The sequence below is a fragment of the Oikopleura dioica genome, chromosome PAR (genome assembly GCF_907165135.1).
Source record: "Oikopleura dioica chromosome PAR, OKI2018_I68_1.0, whole genome shotgun sequence".
NCBI classification, from domain to species: domain Eukaryota; kingdom Metazoa; phylum Chordata; class Appendicularia; order Copelata; family Oikopleuridae; genus Oikopleura; species Oikopleura dioica.
In genome coordinates this window covers 1,062,386-1,088,653 of record NC_137293.1, presented here as the reverse complement: position 1 = coordinate 1,088,653, position 26,268 = coordinate 1,062,386, and the positions used below count along the sequence as shown (strand labels likewise).

The 26,268-nt window shown below is 39.5% G+C and overlaps 6 protein-coding genes and 1 long non-coding RNA gene across 14 annotated transcripts; 3 read left to right on the top strand and 4 right to left on the bottom strand.

The window, feature by feature from the left end:
* The first annotated feature begins 254 nt into the window (after positions 1–254).
* On the top strand, positions 255–2,724 carry LOC145705795 (arylsulfatase I-like). The gene is made up of 10 exons (XM_081783287.1): positions 255–626; positions 729–789; positions 880–1,012; positions 1,056–1,196; positions 1,260–1,334; positions 1,520–1,821; positions 1,863–2,097; positions 2,139–2,268; positions 2,314–2,420; positions 2,464–2,724. The coding sequence occupies exons 1-10, from the start codon at positions 376–378 to the stop codon at positions 2,577–2,579; spliced, it is 1,551 nt and encodes a 516-aa protein (XP_081639413.1). The 5' UTR covers positions 255–375; the 3' UTR covers positions 2,580–2,724.
* Positions 2,725–2,743: 19 nt separating this feature from the next.
* On the bottom strand, positions 2,744–8,184 carry LOC145705794 (cytosolic purine 5'-nucleotidase-like). Of its 8 annotated transcripts, none has more exons than XM_081783279.1 (11): positions 7,985–8,184; positions 5,201–5,271; positions 4,896–5,155; positions 4,630–4,812; positions 4,425–4,585; positions 4,335–4,383; positions 4,106–4,117; positions 3,813–4,026; positions 3,573–3,771; positions 3,186–3,528; positions 2,744–3,109 (listed from the first exon to the last, which is right to left on the bottom strand). In XM_081783279.1, the coding sequence occupies exons 1-11, from the start codon at positions 8,068–8,070 to the stop codon at positions 2,951–2,953; spliced, it is 1,737 nt and encodes a 578-aa protein (XP_081639405.1). In that variant the 5' UTR covers positions 8,071–8,184; the 3' UTR covers positions 2,744–2,950. The 8 variants fall into 8 exon arrangements, with proteins under 8 accessions (XP_081639405.1, XP_081639411.1, XP_081639409.1 ...); XM_081783285.1 differs by lacking the exon at positions 7,985–8,184 and adding an exon at positions 7,579–7,640; XM_081783283.1 differs by lacking the exon at positions 7,985–8,184 and adding an exon at positions 7,515–7,583.
* Positions 8,185–10,642: 2,458 nt separating this feature from the next.
* LOC145703326 (uncharacterized) lies at positions 10,643–11,698 on the bottom strand. The gene is made up of 5 exons (XM_081780672.1): positions 11,540–11,698; positions 11,077–11,173; positions 10,943–11,035; positions 10,795–10,902; positions 10,643–10,754 (listed from the first exon to the last, which is right to left on the bottom strand). The coding sequence occupies exons 1-5, from the start codon at positions 11,651–11,653 to the stop codon at positions 10,690–10,692; spliced, it is 477 nt and encodes a 158-aa protein (XP_081636798.1). The 5' UTR covers positions 11,654–11,698; the 3' UTR covers positions 10,643–10,689.
* A 4,613-nt stretch (positions 11,699–16,311) lies between these two features.
* LOC145704240 (uncharacterized) lies at positions 16,312–17,164 on the bottom strand. The gene is made up of 5 exons (XM_081781683.1): positions 17,061–17,164; positions 16,936–17,015; positions 16,739–16,898; positions 16,537–16,686; positions 16,312–16,495 (listed from the first exon to the last, which is right to left on the bottom strand). The coding sequence occupies exons 1-5, from the start codon at positions 17,121–17,123 to the stop codon at positions 16,313–16,315; spliced, it is 636 nt and encodes a 211-aa protein (XP_081637809.1). The 5' UTR covers positions 17,124–17,164; the 3' UTR covers position 16,312.
* A 5,456-nt stretch (positions 17,165–22,620) lies between these two features.
* Positions 22,621–23,448, top strand: LOC145703988 (uncharacterized). Its single transcript, XM_081781407.1, has 3 exons — positions 22,621–22,839; positions 22,930–23,141; positions 23,183–23,448. The coding sequence occupies exons 1-3, from the start codon at positions 22,650–22,652 to the stop codon at positions 23,357–23,359; spliced, it is 579 nt and encodes a 192-aa protein (XP_081637533.1). The 5' UTR covers positions 22,621–22,649; the 3' UTR covers positions 23,360–23,448.
* An 89-nt stretch (positions 23,449–23,537) lies between these two features.
* On the top strand, positions 23,538–25,322 carry LOC145701053 (cytochrome b5-related protein-like). The gene is made up of 7 exons (XM_081778283.1): positions 23,538–23,680; positions 23,721–23,850; positions 24,279–24,285; positions 24,366–24,593; positions 24,653–24,834; positions 24,870–25,078; positions 25,121–25,322. The coding sequence occupies exons 1-7, from the start codon at positions 23,539–23,541 to the stop codon at positions 25,270–25,272; spliced, it is 1,050 nt and encodes a 349-aa protein (XP_081634409.1). The 5' UTR covers position 23,538; the 3' UTR covers positions 25,273–25,322.
* Positions 25,276–25,906, bottom strand: LOC145703876 (uncharacterized). Its single transcript, XR_014134395.1, has 2 exons — positions 25,809–25,906; positions 25,276–25,442 (listed from the first exon to the last, which is right to left on the bottom strand). It is a non-coding gene; the product is annotated as an uncharacterized LOC145703876 (long non-coding RNA).
* Positions 25,907–26,268: the final 362 nt, after the last annotated feature.

Below are 26,268 nucleotides of genomic sequence, written 5' to 3'. Positions count from 1 at the left end.
CTTCTGACGTCAAACTACGTGGTAGTGTGAATCACGAAAACAAAGTGTTTCTAAGTTCTTTACGCAATCATAACCCCCTCCATCTCATATTCGTAATATCGCCCCCAGGGTGCCCGTAATTTCTAGTATTAGTGCTCATGCTACCTACATGATTCATGAAGTGGAAGCGCCACCACCACCACCAACCCCGCGGTTTCTCGCCGACGTCAGGAAAAATAGAGAAAGAAAGGTGGAGCCCTTGTTTTATCCGCAAACTTTCCGTAAAATCAAACCGTTCACCGTTTTAAAAAATATTTTTTGAATTGAAAAAGAAGTAAACGTAACAAAATAAATAAGAGAAACACAAAAAAAAGAAAAAAAAAATATTGGAAAAAAATGAGAAATTTAAAATTATTGTATATGTTAGGCTTATCAGCCAGTATAGCCGAAGCGGAGCAACCGCCAAATATAGTCGTAATTGTAGCAGATGATCTTGGAAAACACGATGTTTCCATGCACGGGGCGGACATTTACACCCCAAATTTGGACATGCTAGCTAGAGATGGAGTCCTACTGAATAACTACTATGTTCAACCAGTTTGCTCGCCAACGAGAGGAAGTCTGATGACTGGTCGATATCCATACAGGTATGAGACTATCGAAAAAAGGCTGAAGAAAAAGTAAATCCGCGGGAAATAACTTCAACCGCCTTAAAATCCTTTATAATATAACCTAAAAATTTGGTTCAGGTTAGGTTTGCAACACGAAAACCTCGTTGGATACAGACCAGCTGGCCTGCCACTTGATGAGGTTATTATCGGAGACGAGTACCGGATCTTGTACCGTCGTCCCCGTACTTATTCATTCCAAAGGACAAACACTAAAGCTTCGTTTTCTTAGTACATTATGCCTCAGTACATGAAGGAGTGCGGCTACAAAACATACATGGTCGGAAAATGGCAGCTTGGATTTTTCAAAGACAATTATCTTCCTTGGAAGCGCGGATTTGATGAGTTTTTTGGACAACTTCTCGGTAAGAGACCTTTTCATAATCATTTTTAACCAGAAATCTTTAGGGGGACAGGATTACTATAGTAGAAGAAAATGCCTGAAGCTGAGAAACTATGGAAATCTCTGCGGATATGACTTGAGAACCGAGCAAGGTCCAGTAAGAGATACATCGATGAAGTATCAACCCTTCTTGTACGCTGATAAAGGAACTGATCTTCAAATCAACGAACGTAAATGTATACGGGGACAGATTTGATATCAGAGAAAAGCTCGAGAAAAATTCTTCGCTCACAACAAAACAGAGCCACTCTACATGTACGTTGCCTTCCAGTCGGTTCATCGACCTCTTCAAGGAAATGTTCAAAAGTGTTCATCAAAATTTATTAAAAATAAGTTTAATTAAAACGGACCACCGTGCACTTACTTACATGGATTCGAATTCTAGCTCAATTTCAATCTGGTCTGTTGAAAGGCCTAATTCTTCAATCCAATCGCGAAATTATGGTTTTTATTTGTTCATTTTTTGAACAAACCGAAGCTCCCCAGCAATACGTCAGCCTCTACAACGACAATGTCCAAATGTCAAACGGCCAACGAGTCTTCGCTGGAATGGTCACTGCTCTTGACGCAGCTGTGGGCGAAATCGTCGACGGGCTCAAAGATTCAGGCCTGTGGAATAACACCTTGATCTATTTTTCGAACGATAATGGTCGAGAAGATGACTCGGCTTTCGTCTTGAAAGGTGGCAAGAATGACTTTTGGCAAGGAGGCATAACGGGATATGGCTTTTTCTCTGGTCCTGCCATCCCGAACAAAATGCGCGGCAAAAAGGTATGACGAATTTTTTTCTTAGAAAACTTAGTCTTTTTTAGCTCAACGATTTGTCTCACGTGTCGGACGTTCTTCCAACCATGCTTTCCGCAGCAAAATGTCACACTCTTCCACCGAAAGTCTTGGATGGCCACGACTTGTGGTCTCGCCTGCAAGGCGACAAAATCGCAGAAGAACAGAAACGATCCGAGATCATCATGCAGATCAATCCACTTCTTCGGCTTTGGGAAGAAGATACAAGATTTCAGAATAGTACTTGGGATACTCGAGTTCAAGGTCAGTTACTCTTCTTTGCAGCTTTTTGATTAACGGTTTAGGCGTAATAATCGATGGAGATTATAAAGTCGTCGTAGGATCACACTCAGTTCTCCGTCGGAAAGCATCTGACTACCAGACCGTCTGGCTGTATAATATCAAAGAAGACCCTCAAGAAGCAAATGATCTCAGGTTCCTTATAGTTCACTCAGTCGTTTTGTAGCTTGAATGATTTAGTGGGACAATGCCAAACCTTACCCACAAGCTTCTGCATCGACTTCACAAAGAAATGGACAATGTTCGGGAACCATGGCATCCACTTCCTGATCCAGCTTCTGACCCAGGTACTTCAACAGCCCCTTTAACCTTTTGAAAACTCGATATAAGCTCTTCATGGTGATTTCTGGGGCCCTTATCGCTCTGACTTCCAAATATTTGCCGAAGCAGCCGATTCGTCATCTTCAGAGGTCCCCGCTCCAACAAGAGGAATCTACACGGTGTAGGTTCTTAAAGTCAAAAAATATTTTCCTGTTTTCTGTTTTTGATCCAAAGACGTAGAAATTCGAAACGAGTTTCTCAAACAAAATAACTGCGAACGGATAAAATCATATTTTCCGTTCTTTCTTGTGTACAAATAATAAATAAAAAAATGAAATTTTGACGATCCTCAATTTTGCCTTTATTAATTTAAATATTCTTTTCTGAAAAAAGGTAAGTTGTGAAAGTTTAAAATATTTTCTAAGCGCACAAAGAGCGAGAGTTCTGTCTGTGTGTAATTATCCTCAGCAGTTGACAGTCTACTAGTGTGGTGAAAACAAGTGAAGGTGATTTTCTAGAGTGAAAAAAGATACAGAAGTGAAGATAGATAAGCTTCTTACTCGGTGACGGTCTCAGTCTGAGCGTCGTCACTGTCGGAGTCTTCGTCGTTGTCGTGATTGTGGGTGATGGCGGTGGGGACGTTGGGGTAGACCAGTTCGGAGGGGTCGGGTTCGTACTCTGACTCGGCGTCTGATTCGAGCTCTTCAAGTCGATCCTGAAAGATTTTGTGAAGAAAAGTTCGATCAAATAAGACGAGCGGTTTTTTTGGCCATCTTCCGCGGCTTGCTAACCTGTTTTCGTCGATCTTCTGCAGAGGGCTTGATGACACCTCTAGTGGAGAGCGAAGATTCCTCTTCTTGGTCGACCAAGAACGCTGTCTCGACAGATTCCACACAAGTCTCGTGCGGCATCAAAATATGCGGCGCCCGGAAGAGGTAGTTCAAGGGATAGTAGAACAAGTTGATGAAGGATGAAGCGTACAGATCGCCAAATCGCATGGTCTGCGTCGCAAACATCGTCTGTCGCGAGCCGGAGCGGAACATTGAGCCAAACATGCCAAAGTTCATGTCCATTTCGTGGACGGTCTCTCGGAAGTTTTTCTTGACTTTTCGAAGATCTACTGCATCCTTCGAGCTACAAGAAACGCAATTCAAAACCTGATTTCAAAATGTCATCACCTGGAATCGAGGTTTTGGTAAGCCTCGCTGATGACATCGTCAAGCGCTCTGATTTTCTCATACAAGTCTCGTTTATCCGACCAAATGTGCAATTCCTGGGACAATTCGGGAACCACCAAAAATGTTCGCCATCCGTTTTCCTTCTTTGACTTGAGGATATCGCCGAAAATGTGGTCTCCGATGTACATAATGTCCTTTCCTGAAGATTTTTTTAGCCAAAAAATGTTTTAGGCTGCAAACCTTTTGCGTCGAAAAGCTTCGTCACAGCGTCAGAAGAACCACCAGAGTAGACATTTCCTTCTTCAACTGGACCAGTGCTTCGGCCAATTTTGACTTTTCCAGTTTTAAGATCGATTTGTCGAAGTGGGGTTCCATCGGCAAAGAACTTTGGCTTTCGAGAGTCAACAATGATCAGATCAAAGTACGATTTCCAGTCGCGATGGGGAGTTCCGGGCTAGAAAAAGAGTTGAACATGAATATATAAAGAATTTATTTGGGAATAAAGCTTGTTAGTAATAAAAAAAAGTTCTTACCTTTGAAGAATCCTGAACACACGGGATGAGTTGTAAACTTTTCAAACTGTTTCTGCTGGTAAGTCAACATGTTACATGTCAATAACTTTCACTCAATTCACTCTTCTAGTTACTTAGGTATCTTGCGTGTGATAAGTCAGTCTCGCGGTTTTGCCAGCTCTTTAGTCATTTTTTCGCAGACTTTGATTTATCACACTCAAGATCTATCTTTTCTGCACTAATTTGATACCTCTGGGCCGTGTGGAAAGTCGAACAAATAAGTCATCACTTTGTTGGTGCTAGAAAAGAGCTAGAAATCATAGATAATGGAGAAACCTACTATTCGTAATCAGAGTTCGTGGCGAGGAAAACCTTCTTGTCATTATTTTCCCGCATTCTGTTGAGCAAAAGTGGCAGCTTTGCATCCCTAACGACATATTTCGCCAAGTTCGCAACAGTCTTCGGCTTCAAATCTCCATAAATATGCACATAATCGACCGCCTAAAATAACTTCTACAGGGAAAATTGGACAAGATGAGATCTACCTCTCGGACATCGTTGAAAATAAGATTGTATGTGATTTCAATTTGCTCCTGTCGATGTTTGAATCCTTTCTCGGTTTGGTCGTAGTCTTCGAGTTTCTGGTACATGTCGATCATAACCGCCATGACGTAGATTTCTGGAAGGTTGAAGAGCGTATTGTAGACGAAGAATCGACCGCTGTCATCCTACAAAGGAAAGCTATCATAACGAAAATTTCTATCAAGCTTCTTATTGGTCGATTTTAAAAGGCATCCATTTCAACAAGTACCTTGTTGATGAACTTGTTGGGATAGCAGTCCCGAAGTTTGTCGTAAGACAGTGGGGAGAAACCGTGCCAGGCGACAAGAATGTTTCCAAAACCGTCAATTTTCAAAAGAGTTCCCATTTTTCGATCAAAAAGGAGTCCTCGGACGACGAATGAAGAATCGTAAGAGTAGTTGGCTAGTTTTGCAGGATAGCCCTGTTTGATCAAGTGGTCGATGATGAGATCGTATCCGAGCTTTTCGTACTGAGGGGATTTGTAGACAGCTAAAAAGGGGATGAAAGGAGCTTATTCATTGAAGGCTGACATACCGAGGGTGTAATCCATGTCGAAGCCGAAGATCTTGATCTTCTCCATATTAACCGATCGGTTGACAAAAACCCTAAGAAGATGAGATTAAGACGCAAATTGCAACTGCAATCCCTTAAATTTTAAGGAAAATCTGGATTTTTTCTTGAAAAAGGGAAAATCGGGGATTTACTTTTTGTAATTCAATCGATTATCGCTGGTAGAACTCACGCCCGCGGCAATATCACGGCGTTTTTCAAGAATCAGCCGCTCAAGAACAGAGTCTCTAAGATCTCTGTACGTTTCATCAGAAAATAAAGTTCAAAATTGAAAACATCAATAAAATTTAAAATGAAATAATTTCTATTGATTTCGAACTTTTATCGGAGTCTTCAGATATTTCGCTTAAACTTCTGTTAGCTGCTCTTCTCGGCATTTTTGTAAAAAAAAACGAAAAGGAATCACTGGAAACAATCTCTTTTGGAAATGAGAAAATTTCACGTGTCACATGAGAAAAACTTCCTGAGCGCCTAAAAAGGGCTTAACAACTCGTATTGCGCAAGACAAGCGTTACCCATTTATCTACTGTTGCAGGACAGTAAATCAATCACTAGAAAAGTCTACTAGAGAACCTTTTTCTTTGTCCTCGTTGGTCACCGTTCATTTTAAGGAAATTTTCTCTTCTCTTGAAAAGAATGAAAAAAGGGCAGAGAAGAAAAATAAAATAAATCAATGCGGATTTGAGCGGTGGATCGCTTTATGAGGGAACATTGGTTGGTTATCGGCCGCGAAATGACGTGAATTTCATCCCCTTTTTGATTCGAAATGCGTATATTCACGCAATGTCTTGTCTGGGAACGAAAAAATGGGGTTTGTTACACAAAAAATAACATGAATTTTCATCAAAACCTGTTTTTAGTTTGACGATTACTGACTTCACCGCCAATCATAGGCAGTGACGATCTTTTCGACGGACTGCTAGGGGCCGACATTTTTGCTCTCTTTTTCTATTCTAAGAGATATTTAGACTTGGATCGAGTGATCAATGCAAGATCTAGAAAATTTCTTGCAAGAATCGAGTTCAATGATTACTAGAAAGTCGAGACCAAGAATCGTAAGACCAAGAATAATTGAACTTCGAAAAACTGAATGGATCCGTTATTTGCAATTAATTCGAATTGAAATGGAACTAAAGATCGATGAAGCTAATTAAATACTGCAACATTTAGATGGGCCAGCTACTCGAGAAAAGGCCGGTTATCGACATTTGTCTGACGGCATGAATTTTTAAATCGCGAATATTATATCAACAGTTCAACCCGACAAGAACTTTCTCGAAGGACTGAGGATGATTCGCTTAATAACAAGCCTTTGGTTTCAAAATCTGTTGTAATTCGGCCCCTCCGAAGGAAAACTATGCTCGTTAAAATGGAAATCTCCCAGAAGTTTTTGCCCATAAAATTCTCTTTCTCCATGAGTTCAATTTATAAGTACCTTTGATATTGCTTTTCATGGCGAATAACGGTTTTTGCCTCCATTTTGCCTTTTTTTCGCCGGAAAATTCTCTTTCTTGATTCCCAAAAAAACGCTTTTGTCTTGGCTTTATTTTGCTCTATCTCTCTTTTCCAGATGGGCGCGTTTTTTACAACTTTTCTTTGCGTTTACCGGCCAAGTTGGCCGCGGTCCTCTGACTTCGGCGCTTCTTTTTTTCTTTCTCTTGGTTATTTTGAATGATTTGAATAATTGAAGGGATCCGAAAAGATGGCTTTTAGCGCGTCAGTGTGGCAACTTAATTTTCATTCAATTAAGCCCGCCGTGGACAACGATGAACCCGGTCGAAATAAAATTGTTTATTGGCGACCTTGGCCGTCAGAAATCGAACAAAAAAGAAATTGATTGAAAAAACGCGTCCAGAAAGGTCAGAAAAAAAGAGAGACAAAAGAGCGAAAAAATTATCCTGAGAGACAATAGTGACTGATCCCGAGGTCTCACAGATAATCTGGTTGAAGGAGAAATATCTTTTTGTTTGAAAAAAGGATGGTCTTTTTAGCGGAGAGGGCGCTCTCTGACAAAAGTTCAAATTGAGAAAAGTTCAAAAGTTCATTCAAAATTCAAATGGACATAAAATGACATGATGACTCTGGAAAGTCGCCAAAACCAATTGTTCTAGGGCAGCGCTATCAAAAGAAAGAAATTCGGGGAAAATAATAGAGTGGAATTTGAATCTTTATTTTAAAAAACCTCAAAAATAAGAGCCCCCTCCTCTTAATATTTCTATGGAGTGTCTTTTTATGACAAATGGTCAAGCTCAATAATTGTTATGAAACAAATACTTACGAGTTTCTTCCTGTTTCTGCCCCATTTATTCTTTTCATAAAAAATATTTTTGATTTTAACTCACTTGCTATACTGACTAGAAGGAATCTCCATCTTCTCTTGCTCTCTATATGTGCTCTCCTATTCACTGTATGCTCTTTTTCTTAGTGTCCGCGAATTCGTAACTTTTACAAAAGAGCTGTTGGGCTGACTCCAAGTTTACTCAGGTCGGCCAGACTAAGCGGTACAAAAAAAATTCTGTCTTTTAGAATAATTCGCCTCTGGGCCGGCAGACCATTCTGATAATTGCTGATTAAATTTGCTGAGTGGCTTGTTGGCTTTTTGGTCTTTCTTATTTTGGGTCGCCTTTTCGGATGATTTTATCTTTTTTTGCTTGTGTGATATTTCTATTTTTATAAGCGCGATATTTCTATGAACCGAAAATGCCTATTTTGTAAAAATTAAGGGTTTACAACCACAAATAACTGTACCTATTGTACTGCATCTTCTGATTCCTCAAACAAAGATTGTTCAACTGATTCAACAACGCTGTTTCATCCCCACTGCTCCCGTTCATTGTATCGTCTCTCTATTTTCTCTATTTTGAAACTGTATCTGTTCGGAATTCGCCTTATTTTCCTCCTTGATTCCAATGAATAAAAAATTAACAAAAACGACTAATTATTCGCACTCCTCACGCTCTCACTGGACGAAAAGAGAAGTGGGGGTGGTGTCTCACCTGCAATGAATCATTTCTTCAGAACAAGTTTTAATTCAATAATTAAATTATTTACCACCTTGTGCGTTAAAAATTAGATTAAAAAAAGATTTTTACGCAAGAGAATCAGCCTTTCATTAAAGCTTTGTTGCTGAAAAAGCGGAGAATCAGCTTGTTTTTCTTTGAAACAAATTTGACTTTGAATGGTTCTTGACTTTTACTAATGAGCTAAACGGCCCATCTGCTGTTTTATAAATATATTCCTGAAAAAAGCACCTTTTTTATTGACGTTCAATGAATGTAAATAGTAAAAATTCTGACCGCTCTTTTTATTCTGAGTTTCTATCGAAAAAGAATTTTGAGAGATCATGCCAACGGTATCCTCCATAAATGAGTCAACTGTAACTCCTCCGCCTCTGGACTACATGCACGATGATCTAATTCGGACTAAGGAGCAAGCTCTGATAGCTGGAATAGATATGTCCAAGAAAATGTTATAAAATATCTTCTTATATCTTTTAAGAGCATATAAATTATTTTCAATTTTTTTATTTATAATATTTGGCAGGCAACCATTCATCCTGAAGCTCTTGGTGAAACATCTTCGCTCATTCGACCAAGAGGAGCGCGTACTAATCAACGCTGGCCTGGAAATACTTATGGTGTTGAAGATCGACCTTACCTCCTTATCCCGTACCGATTCAGAAACGGAGCTCATACTTCCATTGCTGATGCCCAACGAATCATTGCTGAGTCTCTCGATTTGATAACAGCTGATGTTGGTGGGTGCATTCGATTTGTTGACGACAGTGAAGCTCAAGCTCACTCTCATTGGATCGATTTTCAAGATGATGAAAATGATGGCTGCAAGTCATACATCGGTTATCACGGCGATGATCCATCGTTCCCTAATGGCCAAAGAATCAACCTTGCATCAGGTTGCCTAAGAAGCGACGTAGTCAACCATGAAGTGCTGCATGCGCTTGGATTTGATCATGAACATGAAAGACCCGATCGAGACGATCATGTAATTGTCTATTTCGATCGTATTAGACCTGAGAAACGATACGCTTTCGAGAAGATAAATGCCTTTGCCTGGTTCGATATGTCAAGTCCTTATGATATACTGTATATCATATACAGTCTATCATGCACTACGACGCTTTTTCATTCCAAACGATTGAAGCTGCGGTAGATGAATTACCAACTATCACGAATCTGGATGGAGACCCTGTCCAATGGCCAGAAGTTGAACGACTCTCATCAACAGACGTTTTTCAGCTTGCAAAAATGTACGAAGGCTTTTGTGGTCAACCAGGAGAGGAATTTATAAAGGTCCGATCTTGTAACAGTGGTGCTGAGTATCTCGAAAGCCGACTTTGTGACGGAATAAAAGACTGTGCCGACGGATCCGATGAAGAACTAGCTTTCTGCGATGAATATTGCGAACCAGAAACCTTCTATGTTTCTGAAAATGGCTGTTACAAGAATGGACTGGCGCTTATTCAAAAGTAATTAATGACACTCATCCAAAGTCGCTGAGATTAACACTTGCCCATGGCGATGCGTACTATGGTTTCGACTCAGGAATTTTTGTTCGAATTGATCAAATTGACTGGTGCTAGTATGCTCCGAATATCCCTGTCTTCAAAAAAATTGGAAGTGAAAATTACATCTGGCCAAGACCAGACGGATCCTGGAAAATGGGTTCGAGAAAAAGCAAATGTTTAGGCAACGCTTATTTTACTTATTGTGAGGATTTCCAAAAAGAACAAAATAAGGTTCTCCCATGTTAATTTTGATATCATAAATTATGATTCATAATTTATGAATAATCACTGAGATTTGATTTTTTTTAATCCTCTTTGAAAGGCCAAGTCAAAATAATTTTGTTCCAAATTTTTGGGATTTGGAAATACCTACTTTCCGAAAATGGGTTGGTAAATGGGTTGGTGACTCCACCAACGGTAAGTGGGTCGGCGAATGGGTCTCTTCCAACAACATGCGTTTCAACAAGGGTGCTGAAGCCTGACAGAAAGGTAATTACACTTTGAAAATGGCGGCAAATGGACATTGGTCAATTTCTAATGAAGAATCATCAATTTATCTTGGAAGTAACACTTGTGTTAACGGATTTTACTATGGCAATATCTTGGTATTTTTGATCAATGTTCTTTTTAATATTCCTCTAGATTTCTGAGCTCGAATCATCTGGTACTTTATGTTCTGAACAAGGTGAACCAAATACAACAACTTCGATCGTTGGAACCTCCATTTTAAAAGATGCGGTCAATCCTCATGCTCAATTATTGATGAAAATTTGGTTTCGTCTTCTCAATTTGAGCAACTTTATTATATCAAATTTTCTCTCGCAAGACGACTTCTGAAAATTATGAATAAAATTAAGAACATGTTTTCATTGAGTCCTTAATTTTTGATTGACTAAAGATGATTTATTCACGATAGCACGGAAAATGATCAGAAAAATCGCTTGATGTCGATTCCGCAGTGATCTCCGATACAGTTCTTGAAGTTCAGCATTTCTTAAAGATGATAAAAGATGAGTTGTTACTTTTTTGTTACTGTTGTAGAGTTCGTCAGCTTGATTGAGTGTTTCTTGGCCAAAAATAGTCACGTTCTGTACTGAGTAGTACAAGTAGTCCCAATCGTTATTCAAGCAGCAATCTCGGACTTAATTTCTGTTAGGTTTCATTTTTTTAAATCTCCTCACTCTGTTGATCAGTTGGATCACTGCCATCAGGATTTTTTTGGCTGCACTTGCCGGAAGCCTTGCATCCCTTGAAATCCCATTCGCGATCGCCCTCTAGAAATAAGTTTTCCTATATTTTAAAAGGGACAGCTCACGGGTTGCGCCCCAGTTTTTGATATCATTGTAGCATTGGCCGAGGGTGTTGAACTCTGCTTCCTGCTCTTGGTATCGTTTCACAGCATCGTTGTAGAGCTAGAAACACATTATTTTGGAAATGATTAGGCCTCGGACGTAAAAATATCGATTTTCACCATCGGAGCTTCGTATGAGGACGAGAGTAGGCTCATTCGAAAGCTCTTAAAGAGAACTTTCTTGGCGGCAAATAAAAAAATTGGACCCTGTCTCCCTGTTTCAAGTTATTTCGTAAAAACGTTTTTCGACTTTATCTTTAAAGGCTGATTACTCAAAACTGGGAGACAGGGCCCAATTTTTTCATTTGCCCATAATAAAGCCCTCTTCAAGAGCTTTCGAATGAGCCTATTCTCAATCCCATACGAAGCTCCGATGATGGTGATGGATTTTTACGTCCGAGGCCTAGAAATGATGAGATTGGAATACCTTATCATTGTCAAGAGTTTTTCCTCGAGTTCGACAATAGTTGGAAGAAAGTCCCTCATTACAGGTTTCTTCAGCAGCAATCGCCTGAACACAGAAAAATCCAAAGATCTTCATCCTTTCCCTCTTTGAGCTCTTTTTATGTTCGTACCCGCCGTTTTTTTTTTTTGAAAAATCAAGGAGCAGCTGCACTTTTCTCAAAAGCGCGATGTTTGAATTATCAATTGGAGAAATTGTTCCTTGGAAAGAAAACATGGCTGCCGCTGGATAAGATCTTTTAGAGCTTCTTCAGCATCTCAGAAATGTGAGTCTAGTCTGAGAGTTGCTCAAATATAGAGAAAACATGAAAATAGCAAAGTCGATCATTTTCGGCTCTGTAGCGGCTGAAATTTTGAACAGCAGAAAATTGACTTGCAACAAAGGTCATTTCAAAGAACTTTTTGTCGAGAGCCAGAATGACTTTTTTCTTCAAAACTTGCTTGAAATGGGGATTGACAAGGATGAGCTCAGCTCTGTTGTCATCGGGCGAGCGAATGCTAAGAAAGAGTCCAGAATGAGCAAGAAGGATTTCGAGTTTAAAATCGTCGGCGGCTGGCCCGTGGAAACGATTGACAACTGGCCTTTTATCGGGCACTCGGATGGCTGTGGCGGGCTCTATCTTGGTGGAAAAGCCGCGTTGACTGCAGCTCATTGTTGCGTAAATTACGGAAAGCCAAACAATCCTTGGGAAAACTTTTTCTTCGGCCATTTGCGATATGGAAAAGGATTGAAGGTCCCTGTCGATAAATATGTCATTCATCCGGATTACGACACGACTCGTGGATTGAAAAACGACCTCTGCGTGGTCAAACTTTCAGAAGATCTCGATTCGAAGTGCAGTGAACTGGGAATCAAAGCAATTGAGCTTCTTGATTCACCCCTCATTCCTGGAGAAAATCTTCACATCGCCGGTTGGGGAACAAAAGATGTTGAGTCTGGAATGCTCTCTCCTGATTTGCTCGAAACAAAAGTCAAGGTTCTGACTGAAGAAGAATGCAAGAATCGATTTCACTTGGCGCAAGCTGACATAACCGAGCCAGACTCGCCGGACTACGACCCTGATTATGTTCCCCTGACTGTTTCTGATGATCAGTTTTGCGCGAGCCACGCTGAGCTGGGAATTGACAGCTGCCAAGGAGATTCCGGAGGACCAGCTGTAGTCTTGCGACAAGGAGTTCCCAAACTTGCTGGAATCGTGTCTTGGGGAGTCGGATGCGGCGAGTACTTTCCCGGGACGAGCATAATTTCGCCAGGAGTTTATGCTGAAGTCGCAAGTGAGAAGGCGAGAAAGTGGATAACGGATACTTTGGTTTCAATCGGCGCTGGATCAACAGGTAAGTTTTCAACTAAGAAATTTCTAGTTTTGTTCATGATCAAATATTTTTCAACGCATCTTTGAAAAAAAAATACGATTTGAAAATTCAAACGTTATTATGCAATGGATGAATTTTTAACCGGCAAGATTTGCTCGAGCGCTTCAAAACCGACAATAACAGGATTCTGAATGCGCATTTTCTTGTTTTTCTTTCTCCCCACTTTTGGCGAGATAATTCCAGCAAGAGATATCACTCGCGAGTATGGATCCTTTGGGGTTGAAACCGTCTGTGCTGTGGCTCAGAAATTGAGTTCGAGGTATCCATTCGAATATTTGGAGCTTTTGAAAAAGACGGCTTTGGTGGAAAGTAATTTTGGCAATCTCGGTTGCGCGAAGAACATCTTCGGGGGAAACTCTCATTCGCCTCTTGAAAGAGCTCAAGAATTAATCGAGCTGTACGATGACGAAGAAATTAATGATTTCATTAATTCAATCGGCGGACAAGAAAACTGCAGGAAGAAAATTTGGAGAACGAAGAATGCAACAGAAATCATCAGCAAAAGCCCCTTACCGATTTGCCCATTTGAACAAGAAACGCCTCAAATTTGCTTGATTTCAATAATTGATGGATCGGAGTCTATTTCCGTCCTCGAATTCGAGCAACAAAAGCAGTCGGCATTCGCCGTCGCTGAAATTGCGCTGAACCTCGGAGTACTGGACCAGAAAGTTTTTCAGTTCGCCGATGTGCCGATTTTGATTTCTGAAGTCAACGAGGACTCGCCGATTCACCAATTTAGAAAGTTCGAGGACGATTTTCTCGGACAAAATCAAATCGGCGGAGGATCAGTTATAAAAGAAAATATTGATGTTATTTCTGCAGAATACTTTCCCGGGTGCGAGAAACAATACCTCATTTTGGCTTCCGATGGCTTCGAAAAAAACTACACCATCTCGAATTTCACCTCAATCAGCAGTGAATCAGGAATTGAAATTCTCCCAATCATCCCGTCAATCGAACAAAGGCCGATCCCAGAGAGTATTTCTGAGTTTTCACTAAAATTTCATTTCGTCACGAAAAGTCATCAACAACGAAAGTTTTTCTCTGGCTTATCTTGTCACTATTTTTTCATTCTTGAAGAGGAAGAGGTCGTAATAACAGTTAGCGACTTTCAAGACTTGCGATTCTGGTACTCTGAAACGGTTCTTTTTCCTTCAGAAAATCTTCACGACGAACTTGTTTATTCCAAAAATGGAAACGAAGAAGTGCAAATGAAAATTTTCTCAACAACTGGATTGATGAGTTTAGCAATCTGCAACGCGAACAAGAATTCTAACGAAGAAACATCTTACCTAATCGAATTTCTGATTGGCGAGGAAACCGTGCAATTCTCTCATGGACTCGAAAACTTTACGAAGAAGAAAAAAGGTGTTCTCAAATTTTGGCTCCCTCTTTTTATTCTTATCTTAATTTTGATACTTATCATTATCATCTTGGTTCTTCGAAAAAGGTGAAGCAAGTTTCAGGGTTAGGCTTAAATTACTTCAGAAAACGCGCCATCTCACCAGCTTCTTCAAAAACAACAACGATTCAAGACATCGACGATGATGAAATTTACGATGTCGAAAGTGTCCCTGTCGAAAATGACTTCGAAGCTTGCAGCATGAAAACATACGATGCGGACATCAACGAGAAACTCCATCAACTGGAGAACTTGGCCAAAGTAGTCTTCGAGAAAGGAACTGAAGCTGAAGTCAGGGAGGTGATTAAAGAGCTGCAATATTACGTCGGCAACGAGGTGGCTACTTCGGAGATCAGGAAAAAATTGAAAAATTGACAATCGCAGTTTATATTTATAAAAAATTTGAGAAAAGGCTTTTTCATCAATTTTTATCAAGAAATCTCTCCGACGCTGGAATGCGAGTTCTTCAACTAATCGACCTTCAGAAAGGAATAAACGGAGAAATTGATGCTGAAAATTATCAAAGACTTAAACGAATAGCCCACTACGCCGAATTCTTCGTTAAACCTGAAGAAACTGAGTTCAGAGGAGAGCAGAGTCAACAAGTTCTTTTAAAGGCAAATGCCGTTTTGGAAGCTGAAGCTGCCCTTATTCGTAAGTTATTTTTATATTTTAATAATTAGCTCGAATTTTATTCAGGAAATATTGGCGATTCTTCGTCTTATCAAAAACTATCCCAAGCCGTTCTTAATCTTCATTCAAAATGCATTGAAAATCCGGCGGTTTCTCATCATCCGAAATGGGTAAGGTACTCTTATAAAAACAGGGAAAGCAAAGATATTTTTAAGAAAGAAAGCCTCGAAAAAGCAGAAGAAAGACTAGAAGACTACAGAAGGCTATCAAACATCGTTGTTGACTTGAAACTGACTCCTGTTACCACGAAAAGGCTGTACAAAAGTCAGAATGCCGTTGAAAAGCTGAAGAATAACCCGGACTTGAGAAGTCTTGCGTCTTCAGAACAGAAGAATATCATCGAAAAGTAATGTAGCTACAGAAACTTTCATTTTCATAATGATACTAGAGCCGAGGCAGTGACCAAGATTTGGCAAATGGTTCAAGAGTATCAAGAAATTTTCGGTAAAAAGTCCTTCAAGAACGTCTAAATCATGATTTTTAGATTCGAGACGATCTCCAGATGAGAAAGAACAGAAACTGATCGAATCAAGAATCGAAGCAAAGCTTGAAAACATTAACAATCCTGATATCATTTCTTATATTCTAACGGCGATCGAACGAACTCGATCGCAATTTTCTCCGCTCTCATCTCCTCGTTGAAAAATATATTGTTCAATCATAAAAAGAACTTTTCCAAACTTTCCAAAAGGAAATTTCTGATTCTTCGACGTGAGTTTCACGATTTCTCTTTCACGTTCAAGCGAGTTTTTAACGAGAATAATTAATGCTCAACATTTTATCCGCCAAAAGACGACGAGAGGGCAATTTATTCCTCTTTTTCAGTAATGAGAAAAAACCGTGTAGTCTATCAGTATGCAATCTGTCATCAAATTAAAATTCAGTGCTCGGTAATACTCTTCTGATAGGCTTTATTCATAATCATTTATTCAAAGCGAACAGTATTTAAGCAAGCTCTCATTACTGAAACCTTATTTTTGAAAATTGAGTAATGAAGCTATTTGTCTTTTACTTCGCATTTGCTGCTGCTTTTCCAAATATGGGTGAGTCCGATTTGAAACCTTATCATTAATTAGGTTTTTACTTACGTTAAATTAAGATTATCGAGCCCAGAATATCGAAGACTATGATTATCAAGGGCTAAGAGAGGCTCAGCTACGACACTTGATGATGGACAAATTCTTGACTGCCCGAAAAAGTGAGAGTTAAAAAAAACCTTATCATAAAGCTCTGTTATAAAGTAAAAAAAAAATGAATGAGTATTATCGTTTATTTCAAATTTATGGAAATATCAAGCGAACTTAATGCAGGCGACTCGAACTGGGTCTGACCAGAGATGATGAAGCGCTTATTCTGCTTTTCTACAGTGACAGAAATAGTGGAGGCAACAGTGTTTTTTGGAAGATCGATTGATTGAACCCATCGTTTTGTCATTGCCCACCGACCGTTTTCCTGAAAACAGAATTGAGCTAAGATTTCAAGATTTATTTTACTTTGTAAGGAGCTTCAATAGCCCCACACGTCAGCTTGGTATTATCCCCTCTGCAGGTAAACTTCGCGAAATTGCCGCTTTCTGAAATCGGCACGACTAGCTCAAATGGACCAGACAAATCGGCTTCATCCCTTATTTCTGGTTGAGGCCGCTAAAAGGAGAATTTATCACATGCAGCGCGATACATAAACGAATTGACGTACAGTTGACATGACCTGTAATTCAGTGCCTTTTTCCACGTAATCGATGCGAAAAGCAGTGTCTTTTTCAATCGAGTCTAGCATTTTTGCGATGACAGCTTCGCGCTGGGGCTTTTTGTAGCGATCGTCTTTTTTGTTGTCTCGGACATTTATTAACCCCGGTCTGAAATCATTCAGAAGCCGCTTAAAATATATGCTACCTCAAAGAAACGTCGCAAGTCGAGCAGTTTTTGAAAAAATCCCCGCCGAATCCGGCATTCGAAGCTGGAATGTACCATGGCTTTTGATTCTACCGTCAATTTTGAGGCGAAAAATAAGGCGGTACCTGATATCCAGGTTTGGAAGTAGCAGGTGCGTTCGCAAAATCGAGCTCTTTTGGCCGCGGCATTTTTTTTTCAAATATTTCGACATGCTTCAGGATTCAAGCGCTGAGGGATGGGCAACGAGTGCTAAGCTGCTCTGGTCTTGCAATTTCCGTTTCGAGCATCGTAAAAACAATGAGCTCGATGTTTTCTTGTCTGGAAGGTTTCACACCTTTTTGACAGATTCAGATTCTGAGGATTATAAGGTTAACATTTGATAACGAGCATCTGTGTCTTTATGACTTGTATCGTTGGGAAGAAAAAAGCTCACAAATGCAGAATAAGAGATCATGAAAATTAGATTTCTTTTGTATCTAATATCTCTTGTCGCTTCTATAACAGGAAACATGTCTGGCTTTACTAATATGGGAGCGATTCTAGAGGAGCTTTATAGTTCGCCAGGTATGATCAGAGAAAAAACTTTTTGTCAAAAAATTTAGGCGGGAAGTTTTGGCTTCCTGACTCAGCAAGAGCTACTGTACTTCAGTATCTATGGACAAGGCTTGAGAAGAAAAGGGCTGAGATTACATCAAAGAGGAAGCTGACTGATAGAAATCAATAAAAACAGGATGTTTCTCTATTTTAATGATTACATAGAAGAGTTTAGAAGAGACAGGAGTATACTGTATACAAGCTTTGAAATAGTTTTTTAGAGCTCTGGATGATACGTTTTGATCGTGTTGAGATAGCTGAACCCATTATCAGAAGAGCAGGTGCCGGTCGGCTTAAGTTTGTTGTTTTCACAGCAATGCTCTGACGGAATCGAATACATCTGGAAGTAGCCATGTTCATTTTGGCAACATTTTGGGTCTGGATGCCTCCCTCCTAGATCATTTTGAGAATTGAAATATTCGAAAATTATCTAACGAATTCCTGTAAAAGTTTCGCCGCAATGAATAACAGAATCGTAGTTACTGTAAGTCGGATCTGGCGTAAGTCCGCTGAGCGCTGTAGCAAGAGCTTTGTCACACTCGCAAATTGCCTTTTCGAAAAGATTATCGTCGGCACAGACGTTATTCTCGGGAACAGGGTAGATCCAAGCTTCATCAACGGGGACGGTATTGTTGTAGACATCGATAGAGCAGCGAGCGCACTTTTTCCATTGGTTTAGGTAGATATCGACTTCATCAACGGGCTTTCCTTTGTTGATAGAAAAAGGCTCAAAAAGACCTCGCCCCTAGAATGAACTTTGAAATGAGAAGAGGGATCTCGATTTTTACCTGGCATCCATAATTGTTCAAAAAGGCGCCAGCGAATCCTGGTGCGAGACTTTCAAGCCAGTAATTTCTATCTCCAGGGCCAGCATTTGTGTCGAGTTTGATGCATACCCGAGGGCTTGGTCGCTGAATAGGATCGAAAGCCATCGCGCAGACATCATGCAGTCCGATCAGAATCTGAGACGCAGTTGGAGTCCAGTCACACTCTGTCGATCCTTCAGCTTTGTCAACTGAACTGCAGGTCATGCCAGAAGGACCCGTGACGGAGAATCGATCGAGATCGTAGAAGGGTCCAGAAGTGCCGAGCATGTACGAGGCGTAGAACTTGACATTGATTCCGTTTGTTGGGTGAACTTTGAGCTGATCGCCGTTTGCTGGAGATCGAGAGTCGAAAGTTGGAGATCCTTCGCAATGAGGGTACTGAGTTAGGTCCACGGTTCTGCGGTTTCGACCAGATGGGAGAGTGGGAGTAAAGACTTTGATCATGAACTGTGCCGGCATAGATGATCTCAAAAATATTTTAGGCCAAGAGTTAAATAAGACAAAACCTTATTTGGTTATTCGCGTCGAAATCTTCGAATTGAATAGCAATAGGCCGAATTCCTTGCTCGTAGTTGTCAAATTCTGGCCGATAAGTGATTGTACATTTTTCCTCGTCCAATCTTATTACTCTTTAGAAGAAAGAATGTCACATATTTCTTACTCGAAAGAATTGAAGGATTTATCAGCTGGTGGAGGCCAGTCAGCAGCTTCTGCAGACGTTGCCCATCTACATCTGACTGTATCTCCGTCGGAATCGACTGGATTGAGTTCAATCACTTGGTTCTCACAGCCTGTCATTACGGTAAACTGACTTGGAGCCCTGAAAGCTGGGGAGTTGTTCGTGATATCGTAGACCTGAGGTAAATAGATGATGGATGATAAAATTAAGGAAGAATACCGTCGCTTGAAGCCGAAAACTACCGCTCCAACTTGATCCATTATCGTCGTATAGTGTTACGGTGCAGCAGCTACTTGCATCCTTGGATCAAATAAAACTTTAGTAAAAATAACCATTTGTACCTGATAAAATGGCTCATTTACGCTTCCGGCCAATTGCTCTTCTATAGACCCGGCGCAGTAATGCTCTCCTGATGGTATGAAAGAAGAGTCTTCGATCTCATTCACGATATAATTTCCCGAAGTCCCAGAATTTCCCGGGCCAAGAAGTTTAATCCCGGATGAAAGTGAATAGATGTTCTCGTCTATCGCCGAGCTTGAGAATATCAATTAAAAATATTCAAAAAGGGGAACTCTCACTTGCTGGGGATTTCATTTTGAACATGATGGTCGCTGCAACCGCCGGAGTAGCTATCGGAATATCTTTTCCAAATCATCGACCTTATAACGGTCATTGAATTTGTCGCCGCATCATATCGGTACTGGTAAGATCCTCCCCGAAAATGGGAGCCGCTAACCAACGGAGCGGCAAGCGATGCCAAAATCCTCATTCTGAAAAAATTATTGTTTTTACAAATCTGGAACTCTCTTATCATAATCATGTTCTTCTTTACTAGGGAAAAGGGCATGCAATCGAACTCGACCGCGACATCTTTATTTTTATTTATTTAATTTAGCGATTTGTTAACGATGGTAGCCAGACGAATGAAAAGTTTTATGACAAATTTATTTTGACATATTTGGTCATTATGATCATTGTGGACAAATGATAGTGATAATTATTTTGTGGTTGACAAATTAGGGTTATAAACAGAGTTTCCGGGTCACATTTGAACACGAACATAATATTAAATTTGATAACTTCAAATTATAAATGAAAACTATAATAGCGAGTCGTTTTATTTCGCAGCAGAACCCATATTTTTTTATTAATTTCGTTTGGAAAACAAATGTCTTTTTATTGTCAAAGCCGGGTTATAAAATATCGACGAGCGGATATAATTACGATTTCATCAAGGCATTTATGGGCTTATCGAATTACTTTTCATCATTTTTTATTTGTTGGATTTTTCTCAGTGATAAGCAAGACAAATATCAGAAGATTGTCAGTGTTGACCTCTCATAATTATTTGATTCGAAATTTTTTTGGGGTACGCGTTTCGGCGACTATTGTGCCTTCATCAGCCCCTAGTACAGATATTAATTTCACAGCTCAGAAAAATGAAAGAATACTCTCACCTAGAGTTGGACAATTTCGAATGAGATTGAAAGTTGAAAACAAAAGATGAAAACTCGCTTTCGCGGCAGATGTAATGGAGCGCCAGAGAAAGCGAGTTTCAAATGCTCCATTACAGAAATTTAACTTCAGCGAACTTGATCTGCTTAATTAAGCTTCGATCTTTTAATTTGATTGAAAACGCTTCACATAGAGTACGGTCTTTGTAGTACGGTTGATTCGAGATAACAGAAACGAGTTTGTGTTTGAAGCAGAAATTTGAAACTCGCTTTCTCTGGCGCTCCATTACATCTGCCGCGAAAGCGAGTTTTCATCTTTTGTTTTCAACTTTCAATCTCATTCGAAATTGTCCAACTCTAAGTGAGAGTATTCTTTCATTTTTCTGAGCTGTGAAATTTATATCTGTACTAGGGGCTGATGAAGGCTCAATTGTCGCCGAAACGCGTACCCCAAATAAATAACGAATCAAATAAATATCAGAAGGTCGAATTTTTTATTTTGTGTACGAAAAATTTATGATTTTCATATTTATTAAATTGATTTGGACTATCAGATTTGCTTTGATGACTTTTGAGTCGTTTTCACTCAAAAAATGACATTAAATATAATTTATCTATTCCTTCAATTTTCGAACGGATACAAGAGGCAAGAAGCAGAATGCCCGTAAGAAAATTTAAGAAGAGGACAGTCACTTTTATTGTTAAGGGATCAAGAATTGCAGACAGAATGCATTGGAATTTGCCGAGTTGAGTTCAATGAATGCCGTCTTTTCTGCGAAATTGCGTACGGTATTGCCTGTCAATTTGTGAGAGGGGGAACCAAAGTAAGTTTTATCACCTACAAAGTTTATAAGTAAGGAATATAAAAGGAGGGCAAAAAATCCTCGCCGAAGTGAAAAATCATTAGAAACAGTCAACGGTGAATTGCTTGGGCCAAGTGCATGTTTGGAGATTCTTGGATGGTGCAATGTTGAGACCTGTGGAAATTGACTTTATTTACGGAAAAATGACAAAAAAACAGTCTTTTCTTGAAAAAATGTAGAAGATGTAAAAGAGGGAGATTTTATCGAGCAGGCGAATTTTCAGTAAAAACTATGAAGCAGTTATTTAGAAATTATATTTTGGAGATGAACTAGTCATTAATTTTTTCGCATTTGTCTCCTCTGTAGCCTTTGTCGCATACGCACTTGAAACTCCGACCGTTGCTACGAAGTCGACGCGTATTATCTCCAACACATCCATTTTTTCGAAGAAAGGAACATGCTCTAACAACTTCATGACGAAACTCTTTTCGTAAACATGAAAAGTCCGAATGAATAAGATCGCACTTAATAGGAAATTGAAGATTTTTTTCGAATATTTTCTCGTTCGCTTTTTTTACTTACGAATTCATGTTGAAGAGGAATATGTTTTCCTTTTAATTGAAGAACGATAGTGAGATCCCGAGGAGAAAACGAGACTCGTTGATGATACCATTGACATTTTCTGCTGTTACGCAGATGAGAAGAGGCTGGTAGAGCGATGGCGGAAATTGAAATCAAGAGATTTAATGAAGTGAAAATGTTCATTTTTAAAAATTATATTGTTTTTGAGAGTTTATTTAATGAATTGAAAAAGAATGCTCTTCTTGAGATGCTTTATTATTATTTTCTTCGCTTTTTTGTTATTGACACTAATGACCAACAATCAACAGGCAGCTTTATATACCCAGAAAATGACTGACTGACTGATTCAATCTGTAGTACGTAAGTGGCGCTTTTTACGTAGAACGTAATACGTGCGTAAAATATAATATTCGGAAAGTTCATGTGACGAAGGCAAGGAATCAGCTTGGTAACGATAAAAGAAAAGCCGACGATTACCGAAGGATGACCGTGTAAGTCGGCTCAGATTATGAAGCTTGCGCAGAGATTTACGAATTTTTAGTGGTGCTAATCACTGTCACCCAAACTCACTAGAAATATACCAAGCTTCGTCATCGTTACCAATAATGATTTCATTATTTTAGTCTGCCCTTATCACCACCAGGTTTCACTGTCTAACATAGCCGGCGGCAATTCAGTGGTGCGTGAAATTCCACTAACTTTTGCGCGCGGAATTCGCGCATTCTTTCTTTACAGCCGTTGTAAAATTTATCAATCAAAAAAGAGACAGCAAGTTATGGACAGTTCAGAGAGTCAGAAATGCTGCTCAACCACATGCTGCAATTGGTGTTGCTTCGCCTTTTGGTGCCAGCCGTGTGCGCTTTTTAGCGTTTCGAAAAAGATTGGAATGAAATTTCCGTGCATTGCGATTTTGCTCTGGATGATGATGTTTATGTTCTCTATTGGGCTGATTGTGACATTTATTCGTAAGTTTTAACGATCAGTAAAAGTGGAGTGGTGCTTGTTTTCTCGATAATAAACCGAAATTGACATTTCGACGACTCACCCTTTTCTAGTTCTGGTCCACTTTGACGTATTCTTCGAACCCTTCGAATTCGAAGACTTGATCGTTCACGACTCTTTGACAAATAATGCGACCTTTTACGAGCTACCATTCCATTACTACAACCGATATGCATCAGAAGCTCTTGAATTCTTCATTCAATACAAGATTTACTTGTATTTCATCCCTTTCTTCTTTTTCGTCGTCGTTTATTACGTTTACATGGTGAGTCAATCTCCATTGCTCATTATTCACGCCGATTCTAGTGCCGAGTTCGCGCAGTTTATGAAATCACCGATGCAGTTCCCAAGCACTCGTACTGCCAAATTTGTTTTTTCACGACTTGCATGCCGAATATGTCCATCGCGGAAATGGGAACTTACCACGAGAATCGAGAAAAGTCTATCAAAGATCGAGGGCACTACGAAATGCTCGTCGCCTAATGTGAAATCTATTATCCTGAAATTTTTCCAACAATTGACATGTACTTGTATCTTTCCGTTTCAAAACTATGCAGCAATAAAAAATCTCTACTTTGATAAATAGAACTACGCATTATGCAAATAGAGGCGTATCTCTGCCAAACAAAATCTGTAAATGAAATTTCCCAGTTAAATTTTTCATGATGAAAGAGACATCAAAATTTGAAAAATACCCGGTTCGGGATTTGCAAAGAATCGACATTTTGAATGAGTGGTTTGAAAATCGGAGAGAAATCGACAAAGTTCCAGCGAAACTTTGGCGAGTTCACGACAAGTTTTATGGTAAAAGAAAATTTTTCTGAATGGAAGGAGATTTTTCAAGATCTGACGGAGTTTGTCGATAAGCATCCTGGAGGAAAAATATGGATTGAGAAGAATCAAGGGACAGATATCACCGAGCTCTTTGAAAGCCATCATATTGAGATAGAAAAAGCAAATCTGATTTTAATCGAGTTCTTAAATTATTTTCGAGATTTTTCCGGTTTTTGAAAATGAAAAATTGAGAACTCCGAAAAGAAAAATACTTTGTAAAGAATGCCACGATTGCGAGAAACTCAAAATATGTACGTTTCATCAGAGATAATTTGAACTGAACTAGCTGATAGTTTTTTTCCAAAATTATGTGAATTTTTCATTTGAAATTATCTTCAGACATTCTCCGCGGATGGCTTTTACAACCGCCTGCGTGCGCGGGTTCTCCCAATTTATCGAAGAGAATCGAAAAGGGCATCGGCTGTCAGCTCCACTCACTTGACACTTTATGCGTGGTTTAGTTGCATGGTTTTGTTTCTCGCGCTTGGCTTGGAGACGGGGCAAGTTTGGTGGATAGTTGTGGCGGGTGTTTTTGGCGCATTGTGAAGGGCTTCTTTTTACGGATAAGCGATATGGTTAAAGATAGGATTTCCCTCAGAGAAAATCACAAGAGAAAATATTCTCTTTCTTTCTCTCCAAAAAAGCCCCAAAAAAGACCGTCAACGTCGCTCACAACTTCTTCCATCAATCAGACAACCTCCACATGCGCTTTTTTGACATCTCGCTGATGTCTTCGACACGGTGGCGACAATCGCACGCCATGTCTCATCATACCTTCCCAAACACATGCCTTGACCTAGAAGTGACCCAATTTGAGCCATTTGCCTACCTGATGCCGAAACCGACGAGTCTATTTTACAACATCTTCTCGCTATTCATCTTGGAACGGTTTTAAGGTCTTAAAAATATAAAAGAAATTGAATCCTTAAAATCCGCCAAAAGCCGATCTTATTGACAGCCGTTACTTTCATCGATTTTTTGAAACGATGGATCAGTAATTTATTGTTTACTGAAGATGAGTTTGAGCTCGTTGATTTGATTCCGTTTCTCGAGCTCTACGGTTTTTATCTGGTCAATAAGGAGAGCTATCTTTGGTTCTTTTTCGTCTTTCACGGTACTCTAAGGTACGAAAACGCAAAAAATTATTCAAAAAACTCAGTTTTACTTTCGCCTTCCTATCACTTCCTGGCATCCACCACCACTCCTCGAATTTCTACGAAGGTCATCAAGGCCGAAAAGACACGGATTGGGGCCTGTTGCAAGTAGACACGATTGTGGATAGGTGGTTGACATCCTCGGATAATACTTCTCATTCGATAGCTGTAAGCGCTTTTGGAGATCATACATTGCATCATCTTTTTCCTACAGGTAATCTGCGAGAATCTGATGGAGAAAATCATGATTCATTAGTTGATGGCTCGATTCTCCAACATTTCATCCCTGCCTACCGCATAACACTAGCAGAATTCAACATCAACTACAAACAATCCAACTGTTTCTACGACTGGTTTGAATTCACCAAAGTACTATTCACAACAAAACAGAAGAAGAAACAAAAATGAGCTGCTTCTAAGACTCTTTATTGAAACATGAATAAACAACGATTTTTAAAGATTTCGGAAGAACGCAGCTTTAATAGCATCCTCGTCAAATCCAGTTCCCGCAGGTCGGCCGGACGATCGTTTGTAGACTCCAGTGCCGTTGTCCTCCAACCAGCTTGGGACTCGGCCACCTAAGTTACTTTCTATTAAAAAATGGGCAGCAAAAAGAAAAAAGAGCAAATAATCATTCCTATTTCAGTCTGGATTCCAAACTTTTTTTGATTGTAGGCAAATCAGAGCAATTAAAGTATTGCTTTGAAGAAAGAAATTTTTACCCTTTGATAAATCATTGATCATTGCATTCATTGAAAGCATAAAATCGTCAAAATCCGGTTCAGAATCACTAACACTTCTGACTTGATGAGAATGAGCTTGAAATTGGGGTGAAAATGAAGCTTTGTTACGGAAAAGATAAATTTGAAAGGATTTTAAATGGTCACTCAAAAGGTCAAATATTTTTTCATCTAAAATTTTTTTTCCGAATCAATCAAGATTACCTTGTCCAAAGGGATTGAAGCTAGCGTTGGCGCCAATAACAGCAAGTGAGAAAGCAAAAAGCTTCATATTTAAAATGATTGTGTTTTTATTTGACTGTTTCAACAGTTGAATTTGTATATTTTGAGTTTCAGTTCAGCCTTATATCGCCCAGAAAAGTTGCTCTGGCGAATACATTAATATCATTATCCGCTTTTATTTCTCGCTCGGAGATAGGCACAGCTCGTCTTGGCGGATTAGCCTCTCTTTCGAGCCTAAAGGGTTCTGATATAAACTACAGTGACGCTTTTACTGTATTGCTAAAGTGCGAACAGATGAATAAAGGGGCTCTAAAGTGGAGATAAAGAGGATTAAGATGGTTCTTTAGGCGATCAAGTGATAAAAGAAAGGATTAATTTTAATTGCCCATTAGTAATGGGTCATTACTGTATTTATTCGCTTGCTATATTTCAGATTCTCCTT

Bases quoted from the DNA above. Each gene is read 5' to 3' on its own strand.
- LOC145705794 (XM_081783279.1), bottom strand. From the start codon at position 8,070: ATGAACGGGAGCAGTGGGGATGAAACAGCGTTGTTGAATCAGTTGAAC. The intron at 4,586-4,629 runs GTAGATCTCATC...AAGTTATTTTAG, and splicing joins TTTTCAACGATGTCCGAGAG to GCGGTCGATTATGTGCATAT. The intron at 3,529-3,572 runs GTGATGACATTT...CGTTTCTTGTAG, and splicing joins TACCAAAACCTCGATTCCAG to CTCGAAGGATGCAGTAGATC.
- LOC145701053 (XM_081778283.1), top strand. From the start codon at position 23,539: ATGATGAAAGAGACATCAAAATTTGAAAAATACCCGGTTCGGGATTTG. The intron at 23,681-23,720 runs GTAAAAGAAAAT...AGATTTTTCAAG, and splicing joins AGTTCACGACAAGTTTTATG to ATCTGACGGAGTTTGTCGAT. The intron at 24,835-24,869 runs GTACGAAAACGC...CAAAAAACTCAG, and splicing joins GTCTTTCACGGTACTCTAAG to TTTTACTTTCGCCTTCCTAT.
- LOC145705795 (XM_081783287.1), top strand. From the start codon at position 376: ATGAGAAATTTAAAATTATTGTATATGTTAGGCTTATCAGCCAGTATA. The intron at 1,335-1,519 runs CTCTTCAAGGAA...CATTTTTTGAAC, and splicing joins CTTCCAGTCGGTTCATCGAC to AAACCGAAGCTCCCCAGCAA. The intron at 2,098-2,138 runs GTCAGTTACTCT...TTAACGGTTTAG, and splicing joins TTGGGATACTCGAGTTCAAG to GCGTAATAATCGATGGAGAT.
- LOC145703988 (XM_081781407.1), top strand. From the start codon at position 22,650: ATGGACAGTTCAGAGAGTCAGAAATGCTGCTCAACCACATGCTGCAAT. The intron at 22,840-22,929 runs GTAAGTTTTAAC...ACCCTTTTCTAG, and splicing joins GCTGATTGTGACATTTATTC to TTCTGGTCCACTTTGACGTA. The intron at 23,142-23,182 runs GTGAGTCAATCT...CGCCGATTCTAG, and splicing joins TCGTTTATTACGTTTACATG to TGCCGAGTTCGCGCAGTTTA.
- LOC145703326 (XM_081780672.1), bottom strand. From the start codon at position 11,653: ATGAAGATCTTTGGATTTTTCTGTGTTCAGGCGATTGCTGCTGAAGAA. The intron at 11,174-11,539 runs GTATTCCAATCT...ATGTGTTTCTAG, and splicing joins AAACTCTTGACAATGATAAG to CTCTACAACGATGCTGTGAA. The intron at 10,755-10,794 runs GTAACAAAAAAG...ATCATCTTTAAG, and splicing joins AGCTGACGAACTCTACAACA to AAATGCTGAACTTCAAGAAC.
- LOC145704240 (XM_081781683.1), bottom strand. From the start codon at position 17,123: ATGCCGCGGCCAAAAGAGCTCGATTTTGCGAACGCACCTGCTACTTCC. The intron at 16,687-16,738 runs GTACGTCAATTC...TTCTCCTTTTAG, and splicing joins AATTACAGGTCATGTCAACT to CGGCCTCAACCAGAAATAAG. The intron at 16,496-16,536 runs GTAAAATAAATC...TTCTGTTTTCAG, and splicing joins CTATTGAAGCTCCTTACAAA to GAAAACGGTCGGTGGGCAAT.